Source organism: Calypte anna, chromosome 3 (genome assembly GCF_003957555.1).
Source record: "Calypte anna isolate BGI_N300 chromosome 3, bCalAnn1_v1.p, whole genome shotgun sequence".
Taxonomy (NCBI): Eukaryota; Metazoa; Chordata; class Aves; order Apodiformes; family Trochilidae; genus Calypte; species Calypte anna.
Window position 1 is genome coordinate 30,245,905 of NC_044246.1, and position 24,420 is coordinate 30,270,324.

At 39.4% G+C, this 24,420-nt stretch overlaps 1 protein-coding gene across 2 annotated transcripts in view; it reads left to right on the plus strand.

Annotated features, from left to right (window-relative positions):
* The window catches only part of SYNE1 (spectrin repeat containing nuclear envelope protein 1), a 304,753-nt gene that overhangs the window by 262,751 nt on the left and 17,582 nt on the right, over positions 1 to 24,420 (plus strand). Inside the window, exons 127-135 of one of the 2 annotated variants that reach the window (XM_030446636.1) lie at positions 93 to 251; positions 785 to 951; positions 7,390 to 7,552; positions 15,567 to 15,754; positions 17,449 to 17,599; positions 20,767 to 20,949; positions 21,357 to 21,494; positions 22,212 to 22,403; positions 23,281 to 23,611. In XM_030446636.1, the coding sequence (XP_030302496.1) occupies positions 93 to 251; positions 785 to 951; positions 7,390 to 7,552; positions 15,567 to 15,754; positions 17,449 to 17,599; positions 20,767 to 20,949; positions 21,357 to 21,494; positions 22,212 to 22,403; positions 23,281 to 23,611 (1,672 nt within the window). Of the gene's footprint in view, positions 1 to 92; positions 252 to 784; positions 952 to 7,389; positions 7,553 to 15,566; positions 15,755 to 17,448; positions 17,600 to 20,766; positions 20,950 to 21,356; positions 21,495 to 22,211; positions 22,404 to 23,280; positions 23,612 to 24,420 lie in introns of those variants that run through there. The other variant, XM_030446635.1, reaches the window with a different exon arrangement.

A 24,420-nucleotide genomic window follows, 5' to 3' on the forward strand; every position in this document is an offset into this window, starting at 1 on the left:
ACATTGTGGCACAAAGTGTTTCAAACATGCGTTTAATGCATTTTAAATGCATTTGCTATTTTGTTTTTATTTTTCTCTGCAAATGATTAAAGGTCTCCTTACGTCGACAGCAAGTTAGTGAGAGGCTGAATGAGTGGGCTGTCTTTAGTGAGAAGAACAAGGAGCTCTGTGAGTGGCTGACACAAATGGAAAGTAAAGTTTCTCAAAATGGTGACATCCTCATAGAAGAAATGATTGAGAAACTTAAAAAGGTATAGTACAGTGCATATACATGTACATATTCTTTAACTGCTTACTTATTTTGTTTTGCAAAGATGACACTGAATTTGCTGAGAAGAAGGTTTTACATGATAGTGATTCTTAGAAGTTCCAATAAGACTCTGCGTTTGTTCTCTCTCTCTAGGCAATATTGTCCTGTCTTCCACGGACAGGAATACTCACAGAATACTGGAAAATTAAGTGACTGCAAAGTCAAAGGCATCTGAATGCTGTACAATGTGCACTGTTTTTTGCTAAATGTGCAATCAGAATTGCCTCTAATGAGTTTAGCTATAGCAGATGTATTTATAGAAGGCATTGTGTTTTGCTTGGGTTGTGTCTCTCTTTTTGTTTTTTTTTCTTCTTTCATTCTGCTGTATATCTAATAGTTAAGATGCTGCTTCTCCACTGTACCAATCATCAGGAAACAACATTCTCTTGTATATTTATGTGGTTCCATTAGTGGTGTAGAGCAGAGTGTATTCAGAATAAGTAGCCTGATTTCTGACTGCTTTTTTCTGTCCAGGATTATCAAGAGGAAATTGCAGTTGCCCAGCAAAACAAAATCCAGCTCCAGCAAATGGGAGAGCGACTTGCCAAAGCCAGCCATGAGAGTAAGGCATCAGAGATTGAGTACAAACTTGGCAAGATCAATGACAGGTGGCAACATCTTCTAGATCTTATTGCAGCCAGGTAAAGCAGTTGTTTTGTTTCAAAGTGCTACATGGGACAGGTTAATATGCTGGATGTCATGAATTTAAAATCTTTTTTATTGTCTGCCTTTTCATCGTTAACTACATAATAAGTTTATTCTTAATCATAAACACATTTCAGTGAAATTCACCTTCCTGTTTTACTTCACAGCATTCGACAATTTTTTCCAAGAAATCAGTTCAAAACAGTATCTGCTAGAATGTGATAGGATTAGTTGTAGCCAGATTTAGTCAGCCTTGCTCCAGTACCATCTTACTTCAGATGAGTGCTTAAAATGAAGTGCAAATGTAGAAAAATTCTTGGCAGAGGAATCTAAACACTACATTTGTAGTTTTAGATTTCAAGAGGAGCAGTTCCAAAACTAGGTCTTAGTTTTTCTGCCTGATTATTTTTTTCACTGATGGAGTACTGCAGGTAGACCTATAAACATCAGGCTTAAAGATAATTTTTATTCAAAGTAAAAAATACAACAGCAATTTTCATAATTTAAAGAAATACAGGATTGTTACATGATATGTGAAGAAACTAGTTTGTTTCTGTACTTTCTGTTGAGTTGTGCTACAGACTCCCATTAACAACATCATTTTGTCACAAATTTGCACTTCATAAGGTGTAAATATATTTTACACTGCTGTAATGCAAGGATATATGAATTAGTCTTAGTAGCAGCAAAAGGGTTTGTTTAGTTTTATTGTCTCTTTCAATCTGTTCTTTTTTCATATGGAATTTACTGAATTCCAGCTCTGCAATCTGTTAGCATGGGAGCAGCAAATTTTATGTAAGCAGAAGCATTCTGGTGGCTCCAGCTCATTTTATAGTGGTTCATTTTAAAGTAATGAACATTGCCTGTTTCTTACGGAACAATTAAGGCAGGAAGTGGTGCATTGCAGTCTAGGAGCCTTCTGGTTTCAGAGGGTGTGAAACATCAAGAGTGGTTGAAAATAAAGTGTATTTGCTGTATCTTTGTGTTCTGTCTTTTGAAATAACTACTTAGAAAATGCAAAATAGATAATTAAAAGATCTGTACTGTCTATTCAGTATTAGAGGCTACTGTCCACCATACAGACAAGTAAGGCTTCAGGATTCTGTATCATTCTTGGGGAGATATAAACTGCAATATTATACTTAAATTTTCTCATTATGTTACCGTGAAGCAGGGTTTCAAGTCCTACTTCTGAAATAATTTATATAAAACATTTATTTAATTTTATTTCCAGATAATTTCAACTTAACCTTCTCACCTAGCATGCTCAGTACTGTGATGTATAATTAAACATACAATTCTTTCCATACCATTCTGTATGGTGAAGTGAGCATTGCTGAATGAAGTAAATGATGGAGAGGTTTGATGCTAGGTTGTGGAAATTTTGCTAGTTCAGCTGTTGCTAAGGCTGGCAGCAGCTAAAGTGCAAGTTGTTGCTTAATATATGGTAAAAGTACTTGAATTGATGTCTAATTCCCACTGGACAAAAGGATTTTCATCCCCCAAGATTATTTTCAGAAGGCTCTAGAGGCTCTTCACAATATATTTTTATATATTGGGGCTTGTTCCTGTTGGGATGCTTCGGAGTTTGGAATATATAATGCAACGTTATTATGGCTGCACTCAGGTAGTAAATGCAGGTAATTGTTCTGGTGTTAAGAATAAAACACATCTCCTCATGGTCTGGATCCATGACACCATTAATAAACTATCAGAGCCTATGTGCTTTTCTGAATAGCTACAGTCATCCCCTGTCTGTAGCATTTTTCTTTGTTTCCTACAGGTGTGAACAAATAGAAAGTGCTTTCTGAATATGTTTCAATAATATAGTATGGTAGTATTCATCTGGCCTGAATCTCTACCTGTTGATTTTATGCTGTGCAGTGGAACTTCTCTGTTCACCTGTTGTAAAAGCCTTTCTTTCTCACATTCTATTTCCTTACCCACTTTAATTGCCTCTCCATTCTGATCTGGTCTTTAACCTCCTCAGGAACCGCCTCAGGAAGAGACAGTGACAGTAAGACAGCTGTGCCTCTGTATTAGAGGCTTCTGTTTCTTCCCTTCTAGAACATTTGCATCCTATCAGATAGATTTTTCTGATATGTCAACCCAGTGCAAAACATGCTGCAGAGTTTCACAGCCAGGAAGCAGTTCTGTTGCTGCAACTGCTCAGGCTTTGCAAAGAAGGCTTTGTTCTACGTGTTTTCATCCCTTCCCCTAGCACTCACATTCCACATTCCTGGAGACCAAGTCTGGCACATGTTGATGAATGCAAGTTTTATTTAGAAACATGACCACTTGTCACCATTCAGTCTCATGTTATCAAGCAACGGCTGCTAACATTTGTTTGCCTTGCAACATTTTCTGTATTCACCAGCAAAGAGAAGTGTGTCCCCACTCCTCCCCCCACCCAAAGCACAGTGTTTGCAGGCTTTTGGAGTGGAAGTTCTTCTTTTTAATGCTGGAAAATTTCATGGTGGTGATAAAGGACTTGCATGCTGTGAAGATGGCGGAGGACGGCAATGTGGATTCAGACCTCCCAGACTGTAATTGTGATATCACAAGGCAGGCAGCTATTTTTGTTTGCTTTTGATTGAAATGGCTCTTTCTGAAGTCTTGGTTTGCTGGGAAACTAATTGAAATTTTGATATGTACAGATCACTACCTTACCTAGAAATTACTGTTTTCTTCTCAGTTTAAAAATACTAGCTAGTGATAACAGCGTACTTTGTTTTACAGCTAGAACTTTAGGCTCTCAATATTTTTTTGTTACAACTAGTAAGGTTGGCTGAAAGAAACTGTAGACTGGTTTTACTGCTGGTTTTAAATACAAGAGCATGTATACACATGAGAGACAGCAGACTTTGTATTTGTCTGCTCAATGTTTGTGTCATCAAAGGGGCATGGCTACCAAAAGGCAGAGATGGAGGGAGGCTGTATATATAACGTATTTGAGATTTAACTTCCAGAAGCTGCACATATTAATGACTATTTTGTACCTGAGTGTAATGTTTAAACCCAGCCTACATAATATTTGATTATTGACCCAGCTTCTCTGTTTTGCTCTTTTTCTACATTATTTTTCTAGAAGTTTTTCTGTTGTTGTTAGACTTCTAGAAATTTAATGTTTGAAAGAGGAAACTAATTTGAAGAGCAAATATAACAGGTGGTGCTAATGTCCTGGTACACAGGAGTACTGTAATTTGGACTCTAAACCTTAAAAATGTTTTTTTAATGGTGTTTTAAAAGTTATTTTATTAGTGTATTATTTTTCATTATTTTAAGAGTATGTTTTTCTTAAACATGTCTTGAGTTCTGGGGAGGTATTTTTCTTAAAAAACACTTGGCTTTCTACTGGCTTTGTACGGACTCGGTTAACATGCTCTTATTGACTCTTTTCATGTTGCTCTTAAATTATTAGATTAGTAACCAGCTGGCTAAATGACTAATGCAGTAGCTTTGAGTTGTATATGATTCATTGTTAGGTATTTACAAGATTGTTCCTCTTTACATTAAGTGGAATCTAAGACTGTCTATTTTAGGACTAGTAGAATTAAAGTTAATTGCTCTTAATTTTAGCTTCAGGTTGTTCTCCCATTGCCTTTTATTAGTATGAAATAAACATTTTAAAGTTATTACATTCTTGGGGAAAACGAGGTGCAGTAATTGAAACATGGAAGTATAAGCATCAGAAACCCATTCAATTTTTTTTTCATTTACTGCCTTTTCACCAGTAAACCATAAAAACAATTTAATTCTGCAGTATTTTTCTTTCTGAGAGTAAAATGTAAAATGGATCAAGTGTTGTGTGTGTTATATAAAAAATGACCTTCAAAAAAACCACATCGTGGGTCCACTATCCCCTTGATTTCAATGCTGAATCTTCATTATCAAGTAGTGGAGTTATCTCAAGTTTCTAGTTACATGCACAGTGCTGCAACAAAAGTATGACATGATTATTGGAATAATTAGCTGCTTAAACATAGCTTTTAAAATGAAATCTCAAATGATCAAAATTATAGTTGGCTAGAAATCCCATATACTTGAATGGTTTACAATATGACCTTTGTTGCTAAGCAGGGCTTTTAGCTTTATTAGCTTTCAGGTCCTACCCTTAGAGTGGCAAGGCAGGATTTTGAGCTGTTACATTTTTAAGAGAGGTTTTTTGTTGCAAACACTTTATGTAATTATTCATACATAGATACAATATTCAATAAGGTGAAGAGCACAGGTATCTTGCCTGCTAAAATTCAGAAGGAAGAATTATAGATGTGATTGATTATATATTTATGTTATTTGTTCACAGATAGTTTTCAGGGTAGCTAGAGGCACACCACCATGTTGCAGTTGCTAAAAAAAGTAAGCCCAGCAGACTCCGAGAAGCTCTTGTTTATTTGTTTCTATTTGTACTATGAGCAAGGAGGCTGTCATGTTAGATGCTGTACAAAAAAAGAACAGTGTTTAAATGTAGGGGAGACATAGAGAGAGTGGACCTCTGTTTTTTGGTTTTTTTTCAAGCTTCTGGAATTTAACTGCAGGGAATTGCAAATGTTTGGCAGCAGGGAGGGCCTAGCAGTAGGTTTTAGTTGGAGTGTTTTTTCAGTATGTCTCACTTTTTTTTCTTTTTCTCTCTTCTGACCTATGTCATATGACTGCAAATCGCTGTGTTTGGGGGTTGTTTTTTGTGTTGACAAGGATGAATTCCCATGCAGTCTGCCTGAGTGAAAGGGGTCACTTTCTAAATGGCAGGCTCTTTATCAAGTGTTTCACAGTAAGAGTACTACTACACAGTTGCAAGACTATGCAGAAAAGCCTGGTCTGCAACTTGGGACTTCAAATGGTAGAGTAACATTGCCTACTCAAAGCTGACATGATTAGTTTTTCCCTTTCCCACTCCAGTGTGCCTGCAGAAGATCACCAGCATTCAACCTTGAAAATCTAAGCAGAAAATGAGCAGCTTTCACTCCTCTTAATTAATGTCAGAGACTGATAAGCTGTTATATGAGTTCTGGAAGAGCAATAGCCAACCTTCTTGCTCTCCCTGTGAACAAGTTCAGTTGATCCAATCCCACAGAGCACCCTATGTACAACCATAGGTGATGAGCAGATGATGCCCCCAGGCATTGCTTTTTCCCCTAGTATGTGTTCAAGTCTAAACTCACATCTGTGTTTTGGAATGATCTGATCATAGGAACTGGAGCAGCCTTTCAGCAGGATTGTGTTGATTCAGTCCCTGCATAGCCAGATTTTCACATTACCAACATTTTCTCCAAACACCAAGATTTGTTTCACATCAGAACCCTGCAGCTGCTGGTCATGAGATTCTAGCAGGAGGATGCATTCAAACTCTTCTTAAGTGTCTTTGGTACTAAAGAGTCACAGTTTGACTATCTGTGATCTAAAAAGAGAGCTAGAAAGAGACAAAAAAAAAAAAGAAATATCTAAGTTTTTTAAGTTGAGATTAAGATCTCTGCATTTCTCTTTTGTAAGGAAAGGACACTCGTTATACCTTCTTTGTGGTCAGCTGCAACTACCTCTTTAAATACGGAAGCCCATGATAAATTTGCTGGCTAGTATTATGAAAAAAATGTTAAATGCTCTGAAGTATGGGATAGTCAGGTCAGGGTCTCAAGAAAAATACTACTTAGAAATCACCATGCAGTTACATTCCAGTTTCATCTGTTTAAATATGGAGTAGTCCATGAAGACCAAGAACAAGTTAATTTAACCCTTGGGATTCAGGGATTCTCACTAAGTCCTCAGCTGTACTTCTGTGTCTAAAAGTTATTCAATGAAAAATCTTCACACTGAAACAAGGTGCCCAGTGAGATGGTGGATGCCCCATCCCTGGAAACATTCCAGGTGAGGTTGGACAGGGATCTGAGCAACCTGTGCTAGTTGAAGGTGTCTGTGCTTGTTGCAAGAGGGTTGGACTAAATGATCTTGGGTCTTTTCCAACTCAAACCATTCTCTGATATATTTAGAAATCACCAGGATGAAAAGGCTTGTTCACTCCTATTCACAGTGTACTCCACCACCAGCACTCATTAAACGAATAAATTATTTGTAGTCATCTACACGAAATTCTGTCATCTGTTGGTTGCACAACTAAGTTACTTGAGTCATTTTGGGGCTTTAGTGTGTGTGAGTTCATTAAAAAACAAACAAACAAAAAAAAAAGTTTTCCTTTTTTAACAAGCATTTAACTGGTAAGCTTTGAAAATGTCATCTGGCATTAGTAAGCTTTTAATTTTTTTTAACTAGAACTTATTAATGCAGGACTATTTGCACATGTAATTAATATGTTACATACCAAAGGAAGACTTCAGAACAGAACTTACCATCTAAGTTAAACGTCTATGAAAACTTCCTGAAACACATGCTGTGGAAACTCTCCTTCAAGGTCTACTTATTCTGCTGTTTTTTCTTTACAGGGTAAAGAAATTGAAGGAGACCCTTGTTGCAGTGCAGCAGCTGGATAAAAACATGAGTAGCCTGAGATCTTGGCTTGCCCACATTGAGTCAGAGCTGTCCAAACCTATCGTCTATGAAACTTGTGATTCTGAGGAGATACAAAGGAAGCTAAATGAACAGCAGGTAAAACACACTTATGAGGTGCACCATGACATGGGGAGAACCAAAGTAGAGTGAGTGTCTTTGGGTTGCCCATACCCAGCTCAGTGCTGAGAGGGCATGAGGCAAAGAAGTGTTTATATACCAAGGAGAGTGGTACTTATTGTGTCACTTATAGAGCCTTCTTTGACATCGAGCCCACCAGGAGCTGATTGACCTTTCCTGGAAAGGTAAGGCAAAGAGAGATGTAACCTGAACGAGTTAATTGCAATTGGTTTTCTTTTGTGGTTTCTGTTTGTTTGAATTGTCTGTTCCCAGAGGCAAAGCTGACACCTCTTGGGTCTTGCAAAGTTTGCGCAGAGTTTGCACATGCTTGAAAATTACTATTTTTTAGCAAATTTTCTAACTCATTTTTATTTTGCAGCTTGTTTGAGAATCACTTTGCACGCAAAGATGCATGAGCTATAGCTGTGAAGTTAAAATCATAGAATCATAGAATGGTTTGTGTTGGAAGGGTCCTTAAAAATCAGCTAGCTTCAACCCCCTTGCCTCCTTCCACTGGACCGTTGCTCAAAGCTCCATCCAATCTCTCCTTGAACACTTCAAGGGAGGAGGCATTCACAACTTCCCTGGGCAACCTGTTCCAGTGTCTTACTACCCTCACAGTAAAGAATTCCTTCCTAATATCCCATTTCTGAGCTTAACACCATCCCCTCTCATCCTTTGACTACATGGCCTTGTAAAAAGTCCCTACCCAGCTTTCCTGTCACTGGAAGGCAGCTGTAAGGTCTGTCTGGAGCTTTTTCTTCTCCAGGCTGAACAACCCCAATTCTTTCAGCCTGTCTTCATAGGAGAGGTTCTCCAGTCCTCTGATCATCTTCATGGGCCTCCTCTGGACCTGCTCCAACAGTTCCTTTTCCTTCCTGTGTTGGGGACTTCAGAGCTAGATGCACTACTCTGGATGGGGTCTCATGAAAGAGCAGGAGAAGAAATACCTTCATCAGCCTGCTGGCCATGCTTCTTTTGATGCCACTCAGGTTGGCTTTCTGGGCTTCAAGTGCGCATTACTGGCTCATGTCGATCTGCTTATCAGCCAACACCCTCAAGTCCTTCTCCTCAGGACTCCTCACAGTCCCAGCCTGTATTTGTGCTTGAAATTGCCATGACCCATGTGCAGGACCTTACATTTTGCCCTGTTGAACATCGTGTGGTTTGCATGGGTCCATCTCTCAAGTCTATCAGGGTGCCTCTGGATGGCCTTCCTTCCTTCCAGTGTATCATCCTCACCACACAGCTTGGTGTCATCATCAGACTTGCTGAAGGTGCACTTAGTCCCACCACCCATGTTACTGGCAAAGGTGTTAAACAGCAACAGGCCAAGTACAGGCCCTTGAGAAACACCACTAATCACTGGTGTCCCTTTGGACTTCAAGCAATTCACCACAACACTTGGAGTGTGACCATCCAGATGGTTCATTATCCACTGAGTGGTCCATCTGTAAAGTCACTCTCTCCCCAGTTTAGAGACAGGGATGTTGTGCAGGATGGTGTTGAACACTTTGCACAAGTCCAGGTACATGACATCAGTTGCTCTTTCCTTATCCAGCAATTTTGTGGCCCTGTCATAGAAGGCCACCAAATTTATTGGGTTAAAATTGCCTTTAGCGGTGCCATGTTGACTGTCACCAGTCATGTCCTTATTTTACATGTGCCTTAGCATGGATTCCAGGATTTGCTATATGACCTTACTTGGCACAGAGGTGAGACTGGCCTGCAGTTCCCCAGGTCTTCTTTTTTTTGCTTTAAAAATGTTATGGGTTAGGTTTCCCCTTTTCTAATCAGTAGGAATTCAACAGCCTAACATAATTTCTCAGATATGATGGGTAGTAGCTTAGCAATTTCATCTTCCAGTTTCATAGAATCATAGAATTGGCTGGGTTGGAAGGGACCTCAGAGATCATCAAGTCCAACCCTTGATCCACTACTGCTGCAGTTACCAGACCATGGCACTGAGTGCCACATCCAGTCTCTTTTTAAATACTTCCAGGGACGGAGAATCCACTATTTCCCGGGGCAGCCCATTCCAATGCTTGATCACCCTCTCCAGAAAGAAATTCTTTCTAATATCCAACCTAAACTCCCCTGGCACAACTTGAGACCATGCCCTCTTGTCTTGCTGAGAGTTTCCTGGGAAAAGAGGCCAACCCCCTTCTGGCTACACCCTCCTTTCAGGGAGTTGTGGAGAGTGATGAGGTCTCCCCTGAGCCGCCTCTTCTTTAGGCTGAACAGCCCCAGCTCCCTCAGCCTCTCCTCATAGGATCTGTGCTCGAGTCCCTTCACCAGCCTGGTTGCCCTCCTTTGGACCTGCTCCAGGACCTCAATCTCCTTCCTAAACTGAGGGGCCCAGAACTGGACACAGTACTCAAGGTGGCGCCTCACCAGCGCTGAGTACAGGGGCAGAATCACTTCCTTGGACCTACTGGCCACACTGTTCCTGGTCCAGGCCAGGATGCCATTGGCCTTCTTGGCTACCTGGGCACACTGTTGGCTCATGTTCAGCTTCCTGTCAAACCAAGCTCCAAGGTCCCTCTCTGTCTGGCTGCTCTCCAACCACTCTGTCCCCAGCCTGTAGCGCTGCATGGGGTTGTTGTGGGATCCAAGCAGTTCAATAGATCACCGACTGTTTCCTTTTGGATTACAGGGGGGCTGTTTAGATTCTTGTCACATTCTATAAGCTCCAGAAGCCAGCTGTCCTCAGGATAACCTGTCTTACTGTTGAAAACTGAGGCAAAGAAGGTGTTAAATACCTCAGCCATTTCTACATCTTTGACAACTATATTCCCACCCATGTCCAGTAAAGAATGGATGTTTTCCTTGCCCCTCCTTTTGCCACTGTTGTATCTGTAGAAGGACTTTTTGTTATCCTTCACAGAGGTGGCGAGATTCAGTTCAAGTTGTGCCTTTGTCTCTCTAATTTTCTTTCTACACAACCTAACTATGTTCCTAAATTCCTCCTGAGTAGTTAGCCCTTTTTTCCATAATTGGTAGGCCCTCTTCTTAACCCTAATTTCTTTCAAAATTCATAAAATCAAAGTTTTTCTAGTTGGAAAAAAACATTAAGGTCCTCGAGTCCAACTATAACCTAACTTTACGAACCATTAACCTAACTCTGCCAAGTCCAGTGTTTAAACTATGTTCCTGAGCACCACATCTACACATCTTTTAAACACCTCCATGGACAGTGATTCAAACACATCCCTGGGCAGCCTGTTCCAGTGTTTAATAACCTTTTCAGTGAAGAAGTTTCTTCTAATACCTAATCTGAACCTCCCCTGATGTGTCTTGAGTCCATTTCCTCTTGTCCTTTTGATTGCTACATGGAAAAAGACCAATCCCCACCTGGCTACAACCTCCTTTCCGGTAGCTGTCGAGAGTGATAATGTCTCCTTTCAGACTCCTCCAGACTAAACAATCCCAGTTCCCTCAGCTGTCCTGGTAAAATTTGTGCTCTGGACCCTTCACCAGCTTTGGGTACAGTGCTGGCTCATATTCAGCTGGTTGTCAATCAACACCTCCAGGACCTTTCCTCTGGGTAGTTTTCCAGCCACTCTTCCCCAAACCAAACTCATTGCATGGCATTGTTGTGACCCAAATTCAGGACCTAGCACTTGGCCTTGTTGGACCTCCTACAATTGGTCCCATTCCATCAATCTAGTCTATCCAGGTTCCACTTTAGAGCCTTTCTACCCTGAGGCAGATCAACACTCCCTCCCAACACAGTATCATCTGCAAATTTCTTGAGAGTGCACTCAGTCCCCTGGTCCAGGTAATTGATAAAGATATTAAAGAGAACTGTCCCCAACACTTTTCTTACTCCCACCCTCTGCAGGTTTCCCTTTTATGTCCAAGTGTGTCCAGGAGCAACTTGTTCATCCACAGGGCTCCTGGTGGTTTTGCCTGACATCCTCTTTGCTGGGTTCCATTGCTCTTGGGCTTGGAGTAGGTGATCATTGAATATCGCTTTCTTGGGTTTCTTTTCCATCCAGGGCTTTATCCCATGGTACCCTACCAAGCAGATCCCTGAAGAGGCCAACATCTGCTCTCTTGACATCCAGGATAGTGAGCTTCATGTGTGCCCTCCTCTCTGCCCTAAGGGTCTTGAACTCCACCATTTCATGGTCGCTACAAATGAGGCTGCCCTTGAGCTTCACATTCTTCACCAGCCCTTCCTTGTAGGTGAAAGCAAGGTCCAGCATAGCATCTCTCCTTATTGGCTCCTCTTTCATTTGGAGGTTGTCATCGACGCATTCCAGGAACCTCCTGTATTGCTTATGTCCCTCCAAAAGATATTGGGGTGGTTGAAGACACTCCCAGGGACAAGGGCTTGTGAACAGGAAGCTACTCCTATCTGTCTATGAAGGGCCTCATTCAACCAAAATTGTTTGGTTTATTGCACTCAAGCCTTTAGAAGGTGCTGCCATAAAATACTCAACAGTAGAACAGGCAGAAAACTGCTGAGTCAACCGGATTTTTGGCATTAAAACTAATGTTACTCCTAAGATTATTTACTGTACTTTCTATTTCCTGTTCCATTTCACTGCACAATGCATTTTTACATAGAAACACATTATTGGAGAGGACTGTTACTCTGTTGTATTCCTGTTTGGTGGCAAAAGTACCTTTCTGATGCCTCACTGGATATCAGTTCTGATCTCCTGAGTTCTTTCTCCAGAGGAGAAAGAAATGCATGGGAAGAGGAGTGTCAGAATGTTTTCAGCGTAATTGATTTATGAAGTGTACAAATTGGCATTTGACCCTTTTAAGCTCAATGTGGGACTGAGACCTGAGAACCCTCTCAGAGTTTTTGCCATCTCCCCAGCTGATTTGTTACATAGTTGCACAGAATTGTTTATTAACATTCCATATGTAAATAATACAGGTTTAATTTATAGTACACAAGCATCACTAATGTGTGGTGTTTTGGAGTCAATGAAGTGGAGAGCAGGGCTAAACATATTGATCAACAAAGTAGATATTTGAGGTTTTTTCACTAGCAATTTGTGCAGGCATCCCACAGTTTGTTGCCATCACTTCTTACAGAACTTATTCTGCGTACAGAGACTGATGTTTCCTTGTGGTGCTCCCCATGCAGTGACAGTATGTAGTGATATTCTGTAGAAGTGTGACTGTGACTCCAGAGGCGAGAAATAGAGGTGACTCTTATCCTGGGATGATGCCATATTTAGAAAGTTGCTGATAATTTGATTTTGTAACACTGAAAGCCATGGGTACAAGAATAATACTAATTTTTAAAGCCCACCCACTTTCAATTTATGGCAACCAGTATTTTTGCTAGTCAGAGGCTATATCACTGGTCACTGCACTTCAGAAGGCCAGTATGTTGACCATTTCCTGAAGTATTTAATCCGTCTTTCCTCTTTTATTAGTGGTATTCTGTTCTTTTCCAAGTTAATCATTCTTTGAGATCATGTTATCTTTGCTGCTTGTACTGCTACTAGTCATTAATATACAAATTTACTTTAAAAATATTACACTATGAAAAAGGCAGGCCAAATTCCATTTCTGTAACTCCACTATCTACTTATCTGTATTAACTTCAGCTAAGAATCACCTTTGCAGATTGCTGGTTGCAGATTGCATTGATTCTATGTAGTGAAATTAAAGATATAATTGAAACTGGATATCCCGGGGAAGGTAGGGTAACTTCCCCATAGTGTTTTCCTGGGGTTGCAAACTGCATTTCAAGAATTATTTGCCTGCTTAGTTTCTCAATCTGCTACCACTGGAAATGTGGAAAAAAATTCGGACTGACTGAAGGAAAAAAACCTGTATGTGGGTGGCAGCACTTCATATAAGTTATGCTCCTTCGTGAATTAATCCCAAGGCTAGATGTTCTCTAATAAACACAGAAAATTTGAAAGTCTGGGAAAGAAATACAAGACTATGGAGAAAGAAACAGTGTAGACGTTGCTTGTAGAAAGGTTCTATGTGTGAATAAAAAAGTTTTTAAAGTCTTTAAGAATCCTCAGAACTAACAACTGGCAATTCTCAAATCTGCTCTGCTCCAAAACAGCAGAGAGGAACGTGCTTAGCCTCAAGTCTCATAGCTATCTGGAGTGTGTGTTTCATAGAGTAGTGCATCTGTTTATAGTAGCCACCCTTATATATAGTAGCCACCCTTTCTCTCTACCTTCAGAGTGGGTAGAGAGAAGAATAAGCATTTGGATATAGCAAGACGAACCTCTTTTAGGGCACGGCACTTCAAGGTCCAACCAGGTGTTCCAGCAGAGACTCACAAATAGTGCTCTGAGCCTACAGCCCTCAGGGTTGACTAGCCTGGATCAGTGCTATTGCTCTGAGAGTGACTGACCTCTCTGCTGGCTTGCTCAGGAATGAGCTGAGCCTGTGTCTCAGGCCTCACCTTTTATTGTCCCCCTAACCCTGCTCACACGCAGTGGGGGCCCACCCTAATCAGGCACAGGTGGGCTTAACACAATCTCATGCCACTACCTGGAAATTAGTGGCACCTGGTTGCCTTATTTCACTACATTTGGACATAATGTTGAAAGAGTATAATACAGGCAAGGGAAAGTGAAACAACCAGAGCTGAGGAAAAAGTGTGATTTTCCACTTCATGGAAATGAAGTAGATGTTCACAAAATAGCTTTCTGTTTCATAGATGAGAAGCAGAAATAGATTACTTCATAGAGTTCAACTCCAGTTATCACAGCCAGCCAAATCAAGTGATTGATACAAGTTGAGCTCCATTTCAGATTTGCTGAGGGTTTTAGATTCTATATTTACATCTCATTTCCTGCTGGGAGGCTTTTTCAGTATATCATATTGCTAGCTGTAAGAAAAGTTCCTCTAGTTAGATCTTAAATGTGTGTAGACATAATAAGTTGACAATGTATTTCCCTTTGCATGTTACAGTTTACTTTACTGGCATAATTATAAAGAGCAGTTTATTTCAACTTATCGCTGCCAAGTTCTTGTTCTCCTAAATGAAAGAATTATATTAATTCTAAATGAATTCTTCATCTGAATCAGAAGTGAACATACTATTCTAGAAGCAATATACCATTTTTTAGTGTGTTCATGTCAGTTGTTCTTAGTCACTATTGGAATTATGTTGTCTTGGCTTTTTTATTGTCCATTCTGGTTATTCTATATAGCATTGTGATGATTCATTGCAAATGTAGGCAGCAGTCAAGCAAGGGTTCTTTTCCTTGCAGTGGAATAGCCCATTACTTCTGTGGCTTGTCTTAACTTGAACCTGTAGCTAAAAATTGAAGCTGAAACATTGTTTCAGAGTGAAACTTTATCATTACTGTAAAATAAGCCACTGCAACCAAGAAACCAAGAGAAGAAGTAATACTGATCCCACCAAGGGAGTTTGAAGATAGTGTAAGGTCATTTTCTTAAGCTGTCCTGAATTACACTTTTCCATTTCCAATGAAAATGATATAGAATTGGAAAGTTGAGGAAGGAAAAATTTCCTACTGGAGATGCACTGTTCAACATGTGCTGCTGCTGATCTCCATGTAAAACATGCCACTTTGCAGCTAGCTCACCTGGGAAACAGTAGGTTCACAAATGATACTTCTGCTAAACCCTCACAGCAGATAAGAACATATTTTCTTGTCACAATTCTGTTACTAACTTCTGCCTTACTCTGTGATAATGGGAAAGGGCTGTGAATGAGTCCACCATTTACTGGTGATGTTGATTAAATATATGTGAAAGATGCTCAGCTGAGCATGCAGAGCTCTGGCAGTTTGTCCCAGGTGATGGTGGTGTTTGTAATCCCTGGGAGAGCTGTGCATGCTGCTGGGTTCACCTGACCTCCTTGATAACATTGCAACACTTATTTGTGCAGATGCAGCCTCATAATAGGTATTCACTGGATGTTTTTATTCTGTTTGCAAGCCTCTTGTTTTAATAAGTATAACATAAATGTATTTGTATTCATTCATGTTTGTCAATTTCTCTTAAGAATTACTTTCTTTAACTTCAGGAACTTCAGAGGGATATAGAGAAACACAGCACTGGAGTGGCATCTGTTCTCAATCTGTGTGAAGTGCTTCTTCATGACTGTGATGCTTGTGCCACAGAAGCAGAGTGTGACTCTATCCAACAGGCTACACGCAATCTGGACAGAAGGTGGAGGAATATTTGTGCAATGTCCATGGAAAGGCGACTTAAGTAAGTCTAAAATATATACAAATAAGTATTTCCTTCCCCAGGCATGAAACCAGAATGTGGTATTACAGTGTTGTAGTACTGAAGAAAAAGGTGTAGGGGTCAGAAAAAGATTAGTTATTGAATAAAAGCCAATAGTTGATATGCTGTGGAGAAGAAGAATAAATTGCTGGTTGTGTATGTGTCTTTATACAAGGTATAGATACCAGTTATCAAATTCTGCTCACAAGGCCTTTGATCAAGTGATCTCCTATTTTCCACGCTGAATAGAAACAGTGAGACAGAAACTAGAGAAAGCTGAGGTGGTAACAGTGACTCCCACTAATTTAGAAACCATGACCTAGAAGGGAAAATTGTAACACTTAAGTTTACTCTTAAACTACTGAGACTGATGGGGAAACTAGTTATGGAGTGTATGGAGTGTTATTCCAAATGCTAGGGTTTTCGTACACCTAATGTTCCTCAGCAGTTTCTCTTATGTCTGATTTTGCTTATTTGGAAGAATTTTGGTACTGAATGTTTATTCAGAATGTCCTCATCTGTTCTCTGTCTGCAGATTTCTATCTTTAAGTAATCTTATACTATAAGCATGGCAATTCTTGTGTAGAATATATTAAAAAATACATTTTATAACCTCTCTTTATTAGTTTGTCTTGAAAACATACAGGCTTTTTATACCTTTGTGTCCAGCAGATTAATTCAGATCTATTTTAAATTATGTGGAACAATACATAGAACTCTAGTTTATTTTCTTGTAATAGACACATTATGCTATGAGTAGATTTGTACAATTAAATTAATTAAGCTGTTAGTATTTAGGATCTTTATTGTACTAGAAACAGGTAATCACATTAACTTTCCAGATGTCAAACTTCTGGTTAAACAACCTATCCTCAACAAAACGTACATGCATGATTCAGATCCTTTTCAGATCTTCATATCTAAGATTTGGAAAAGGTGTGTTCTTTATGTAGAAACAAGTTCAGTTCTGCTCTAATGCAACATGTTCCTAAAAAGATCCTGATATTTTAAATCAAATGCTGTTGAAGTTCTTGAGATTTTACAGTCTCAGTATTAAGCCAATTTGGTTTTAGAATCAAGAGTTAGCCACTATTTTTGCATATCCAACTGAAGGAAATTGTTGGAATTACTTTCTTCTTTTTTTTTTTTAAATAAAAATATGTTTTCCAGTATATTTTGAGGGACAGCATTTTACCTCTTGTTGGTGAATGAAAAAAAAAATGTTTGTGTCCCTTTGCAGTGTACAATAATGACTAAGAACTTTATGCTTCAACATCTTTAGCATTAAGTAAGAAAACAGTTATGCAATTAAAGGTAGTGTGGAGTTTCTAATTTCTAAAATACTGACTTAGGTACCTACACTGACAATGTATTTCAGGAGTTACTTAGCTTGTGTTCAGATTCTTAGAGCTGCTATTGCTAACTTTAACTTTCTTTTTTATACCAGTTCCAAAATTAGATGCGTTAAAGAAATATCACCATCATCTTGTTCTAGCTCAGTCTGAAATAAGCCAGTTATCTATAGTCTGTTTATGAACCAGACTGCCTGACCTAAATTAAGAGCCAACTGTTGTGTGGTGAAATGTTAGTTTGCTGTTGTAGTTGATTAGTTAAAGTCCTGTAGGTTAGCTGTCCTTCAGTCTGAGCATTCACTGCTTTTCCATTATGTATTGCAGAATTGAAGAGACGTGGCGGCTATGGCAAAAGTTTTTGGATGATTACTCTAGATTTGAAGACTGGCTAAAACTCTCTGAGAGGACAGCTGCTTTCCCAAGCTCCTCTGGTGTACTTTACACAGTTGCTAAGGAAGAACTGAAGAAATTTGAGGTGATTTTTTAATAGTTGAAATTTGATATCTACTGGTCACATTATATCAGGCAGCTGGCATTCTTCCTTCCCATACACAAGTCACTCAGCAGAGACACTGCATTAATACAGCTTGAGTTGGTGATTTTGTAGTTGCTTTCAGTGGCAGTTTTCTAGGATTAAGAAAGAGTGGAAGGTGACAACTGAAAATTTTAGTAAATCAATCTGATCTCACTTGCTGTTTGTTCACCAAAGTTAGATTTTTCAACTTTTTTATTTCTGGAACTTTTTAAGAAGTCCAGTCAGTAAGTGCTCCAATGCATTCATAAATCTCCCTTCACCAAAGACCTCCTCAAATGCATGCTGTATGTTTTAACTGTTGCTCTGAGCTTATCCCTTCTCCTCCTTCTGTAACTATCTGATCTCTTCATCCTGTTTCATACAAAATACAGTTTCATCATTTCAGATCCTTATAACTGAAATTCATATTCATGAATTCATGTTCAAGTCATTACATGTCTGCATGGTGTCCTCTGTGACTTAAGAGTTAAGTGCATGCTCCAAAACTGACAAGCTGTCACTTCAGTAAATCCTTCAGAGTGCATCAGATAACTGTTGTGTCTGCTGCAATGTGACAGCTTGTCTCACAATTGCTGTGGAGTGTACACCTGTATGTACATGTACGTACACTTGTGGTGTGGCTAGACACAGGTGAAAATCTTTGGTTTAGTGTCTTATTATGTATCAGTATATATAATATATCAATATGAGAGAGAAAAATTATTCTGGAGAAAGAGAACAGATTGTTTAGGTAATTCTGTACACAGGTGCTGTAAGTTATTTGCTGTGAATAATAAATGCAAATTTCATACAACATCCAAGACCATTTAACGCTTTGTTTTAACAGTTAACTCAAAAACAGAAACTGTGAAACACTGATTAAAGTCTTTTAATTGGCATTCACATTTCTCAATGTGTTAGCCAGGTTTTGTTGTTAAGCACTGGCAGACTCCATTATGGTGAGGTGTGTTGACATAGTGTAAAAATGCTTCCTGAACACAAATACTGTCTCACACATCATTCCCATTATTGCTTGATTCAGTCTTCAGTATCTTTTGTTTAGAGAGTCTCTGTATGAGAATCTGCTAGCAACAATACCTCATCTGTCTTTGATTTTTACAACTGGTCTGACTTTACCCAAAATCTGTCATTGAACCTCAGCCTTTATGGTTACCTTTCTACTTCTGCAGATTTTTGAGATCTTCACTGTCTACTGTATCAGCAGGAACTAGTTGTGAAGAGAACAGTTTATCCAAGTGACAGTTTCTTCCAGGTGACATTAGGAATGCAAGTGACAAAAGTTGTGGTATTCAAATCCAGTGGAATTCAACAACTTCACTGTGAAGTCAATATAAAATCAGTGATATAAACATAATAGCTGAAGCAGGTTTCTTCTGTTATTAACCTTTTTTTTCCCTATTTTTGTAGTTTTCCCCTCCATATCTGCAGTTGAATTAGAAAACAAACAAACAAAAAAAACCAAAACAGTCCATCAGACTTTGTAAGAACTTTTCAGTTCCTGAGCACAGAGCTCAGAGGTGGCTCTCATGCCTTCACTGTACAAAATCAAACTTCTTCCTCTCCACTAGTCTATGGAGACATGGAAAAAAATATAGAAAGCAAAGCAACAGATGAGTTCTTGTGCAGCTGAGCTGAAAAAATGGAAGACAAATAAACAAATGCAGAACCCCATCTTTTGCTGGACAAGGCTTGGTAACAAGTGAAATAACTACACACCTTTAGATTTCAAGAACCTGGTAAATACAGTCAGATTTGTGCCTCTAATGTGCGAATTGCCTCTTGCTGTAATTTTAAATTAATCCAGTTCTATTGAGCATTTCTATTGAGCACTCCAGTTGCAAGCTCACTTATTCCTTGGTGGTTGCCCCTTACCCAATATGATGGTCATTCAATTAAGGGAATATTTACATTGAGAGGATTCTACAGAGTTTTGTGGGTTTTTTCTTTTTTCAAACTAGCTTCTCTACTTTTGCCTCTGGTAGTACAGCAGAAATGTGCTTATTTCATTTTTAGCTTTGACCAGTACAATCTGAAGAGTCTGTATTGTTTATGTACAAATCTTACAAGCTGACTGATTTAATGAAAATTTATGTACAGAGGTATGTTACCTAACACTTCTCCGCTAAGGATGGTGTCTGGTTTTGGGACAGATCGACTGTTGATTTCCATTGTGAAAAATATCAGAGAGCAAGTTTGCAGAACTACAATTGGAGCCAAAATCTACTCATATTCAAAAGAGAACTGGTGTATTGTATGTTTTTAAGTCTTCTTTTGAATGATTTGTTTCTGTGACAACATAAAAAAAAAGGGTGGGTTTTTTTCATGATTAATTTTTAAATCATTTTTGAAAATACTAATTTAGTCAGCTCCTTAGAAGATGCTTTCTCTTAATTCCTTTGTGGTTGATAGTCACAACATGAAACTTACATGCTAATTCACCTACTGTTTCTGCTCCCCCACTGGGTGACTGGAGCTTTTCTAACAGTAGAGGGAGCATGGAAAATACATGGTGCAGACACACAGGCATCTGTGGTATGGATGTTCATGAAACTTTCTTTTCATGAAAACTTCAAGTCAAAGCTCACTTGTATACAAGGATGCTGAAGAAGAAAAAGTGGTTCCATCAGACCGTTTTTCACTGTTTTTTGTAAAGCACAGAATAAACAGTTGCTCAAATGTCTTGAAAGTCTGCACTTCAGCAAAGTCAGCATGTGTAAAGCAATCCAATGAAGCCACAGGAATCTTGGATTTCAGTTCATTAAAAAAAAAAAGGTTCATATTAATTGTTTGTGTTTCTTTTCTCAAATGCAAAGGTGTTTGTAGAGTAGAGTAGAAGAGGGAGTCTTTTTTGGTGCTGTTTTTTGCCATTGTAACAGATACTTTTTATGCAGTTTCTCATTCAGTGAACTGTCAGGTTTGTACAGGGTTTTTTTCCTCTCGTTTTAATCAGAAGACAACCTTTCAATCGATTAGCCCTCAGAAGACATCTGTGTCTATAGTGAAATCTCTCAGCTAACATAGGGTCAAAATAAAGGGAGAGACTTATATATGTATCCTGATTTCAATAAATGAAAATCTGATGGTGTCTTTTGTTCATATTGCTTTAGGCCTTCCAGAGACAAGTGCATGAAAGTCTGACTCAGCTGGAACTGATCAATAAACAGTATCGCCGCCTGGCCCGGGAGAACCGTACTGACTCTAACTGCAGCCTCAAGCAGATGGTTCATGAGGGGAACCAGAGATGGGACAACTTACAAAAGCGGGTTACCTCCATCCTCCGCAGGCTAAAAGTATTTTCCCAAGCCCTTCAGTTTCCCAACTATACTTTTAAATCAGAGGGTAGTCCAGAAGCTTCTGGTTTAGTGCATTTGCATGGTGTTTTGGGTGGGATTTCTGTTTTTTGGAAAGGTGACTTATCAGTTCACTTTGTTGAAAGTAGTCTAGGTGTGAAGTTTGTAGGGAACTGCTTGGTGGTCTCAAGCACCACCTCCTTCAAAAAAACAGCTTTCATAGGTCATCTAATTGTAGCTATAATTGATGTTACTGAAAAGGGAACTTTAGAAAACATGTAGGAAAAGAAACAAGACAGTCTGCGGAGTTTAGTTGGGTTTGAAGGGCATGGAAGCTATTTCTGCAGAGAACCACTGTTGATAGAGTTGTTTAGACATTTCATGCCACTCCATTTTTCCACCCCCAGCATTTTATTGGCCAGCGTGAGGAGTTTGAGACAGCACGTGATAGCATCCTGGTGTGGCTAACAGAGATGGACCTGCAGCTGACCAACATTGAGCATTTCTCAGAGTGCGATGTCCAAGCAAAAATAAAGCAACTTAAGGTAAAACATGATTGAATGGTAACAGGAGGAGATGTGAAAGAAGGGATGAAAACATTCATGGTGGGATAATAATGTAAGAAACATTATGCATTAATGCAGCTAGATGCTGTTCCTTATTTGCAGGCTGGGATTTCTATCTCAGATGTTACAGGGTATGCTAGGTTTCAATATGTATTTTTCTGCCAAAGTGGAAGATTTTACACTGTGAAAACTTTTCAAAAAAAGCAAGGGTGATACTCACCATTCTCTTATCAAAATAGGAAATGCTAATAAAAACTATTAATGTCAAGTCTCCATTATTCTTGACACTAAAGAATTACTACATTTGTCAGTGATTCATGCATCAGAAAAATCATTATCTGGAGAGAAAAGTATCAAATGTCATGTTGTCCAAAATTTCAGTGTGTTAGCTTTAGCATCTGTATTCATTCCAGACATTTGGGCATGGGCATGGCTTGTTTAGAGAAGAATTTTCTTTCCAAATACAACAAGTGAGGAATGAGATGGTAAACCATGAATTATCACTGTTTTCTGTCTAGAAAGACTGTGGACTGCTAAATTTAATTGCTCATTGTTGCTCATGCCAGTATATTTGGAACAATCCCAGTTTGTTACCCACACCATTGTAGCTGAAAATCTCCAAGACTTGTGTTCTTAGTAACTTAGTTGTTGTAGTGTTGATTTCATTGATAAAGCATGGGATTTTCTTATATGCAGGCTTTCCAGCAAGAAATTTCATTGAACAACAACAAAATTGAGCAGATAATTGTGCAGGGTGAGCAACTAATTGAGAAAAGTGAGCCAATAGATGCAGCTGTCATTGAAGAAGAACTAGATGAGCTACGCCGTTACTGTCAAGAGGTCTTTGGACGTGTGGAACGCTATCACAAGAAACTCATCCGCCTTCCAGTGTGTATACTTACAGACACACATATTTGTTTGGTTTGTTGGCATTTTACAAGTGTGAGAATGAGGAGGAAGAGAGATGTTGAAATGAAGTAACATGAAACTTCTGTAACTTCCCATAAATCCTGTGGTTTAATTTTGTTACAAGCCTGACCATCTGCTGCCCTTTGTTATATGCTATTTATGCCTGTTCAGAGAGCAGACTCCCTAGACCTGGATTTTTTGTAAGTTGCCATTAAAATCCATACAAATAGGAGATTTATAAAACTTCATAAGTGGGAGTAGCAAATGTGGTACTGGTAAGAAGAACATCTTCCAGCTCTGTTAGAGAGTTAACTGACAGCTTATGGAGTTCTTCATGTCTTAAAAAACAATGATAACATTATTCTCCCCATCAGAAGAGACTCAAAATTTGTCTCCAGCACTGAACATACAGCTGCATAAGTGAGAGCAAAATGATTTTTGGTAGCTCAAGTCCTACTGAAGGAAAGGAACAAAGCACAGGGTTTTTAAAATATCAAAGAATATAATGAGAACATTGGTCATGAAAAAAATGGTCATATATTATGACTTGATTCTGGAGTTTTCTTTAACTTTAATGCTGTCAGCATTGCATCAGTAAAAAGTCTGGAGACATTTGCTTGATGTGAGACTTTCTGGTGCCTTAAGTAGTTAAAACGAGCTGGTATTGTGAGCTTTTTTGCAGCTTCGTTTTTTCAGTACACCTTAAAATAATGAGCAGAAAGTGCAAAAAAATGCAAAAATGGAAGCACCAGCCATGTGACTGTTGCCTAATCCTGCTTTATTTCACTGACCCAGGCTGACCATTTGGCGCCTCCACATGTTTCATTGATCGGTTCTGTTTGCATTATGCTTCTAGCTGACAGATGATGAACACGACCTCTCTGACAGAGAGGTGGACGTGGATGAATCAGCAGATCTCTCTGACGTGCAGTGGCATGACAAATCTGCGGACAGCATTCTCTCCCCGCACCCCTCTTCCAACCTTTCGCTGCCTCTTTCCCAGCCGGTGAGAAGCGAGCGGTCAGGGCGAGATACCCCTGCGAGCGTGGACTCCATCCCCCTGGAGTGGGATCATGACTACGACCTTAGCAGAGACCTGGAGACAGCCATTTCACGGGCACTGCACTCTGAGGAAGAAGATGGACAAGAGAAGGACTTCTACATGAGGGGGGCAGCCGGTATAGCAGGTATGGTGCCAGATTGTGTGTCTTTTTTTCTCTCCTAGTAAAAAAAAGCAGATATTAAGAGTTATTGCTCGGCCAGGATGCTAATGGAAAAGTATTTTAAACAGCCTCTGTAGATTATAAATAGCTTTCCCTAAGTGATCCCAGTGGCCTTCTGGCCTTAGACAGAGTGATGGAGATTCCTGGATGACTACAACCTTGGAAAATTGCAAAGGCTCGTATGATATGACAGAGAACTGGCTGCAAGTCTGTGCTTGTGGCCTGCCAGATGGGATGTGTCATCTGTAGCAGCCATGCCTCGTAAGTTGTTCCGACTACAGAAACTGTGCTGGGTATGGCAAGAAGTGTAGAGGAAACTGATGAAGAAATGCTGTGGGAAAGCTCTACAAGCAAAATCATCAAGTGCTTAGGTAAATCTTAACTGAGTCCTTACCCAGGCAAGACCCCAGTGACTGAGTATTTAGCCTGAAGTGGGATCTTAGGTCTTGGTCTCAAGTGAAGTTGAAAATTTTTTCTAAGTTTCTGTGCTTTGTGTAATAAATCCTAACAAGTGAAAGGGAGCAAATGCAGCCAATGGTGGGGGAAGCCATACTAGTATATTATACTCTGATCTTGTGTCTGTCTTTTGCTTTCCAGGTCATTGCTCTGGAAAGAGTCAGATTTGCCTGGACATTAAGAGACTTTGTTGCAGGCTCACTGTGTTTCAGTCTTCATCTTTTTACCTTTTCCGAAAAAGATGTTTGCTCCTGGAACCACTTATATATTCCATCCCTTGAAAAGGGCTCATGCTGTAAGGGAACAGCGATTACTGA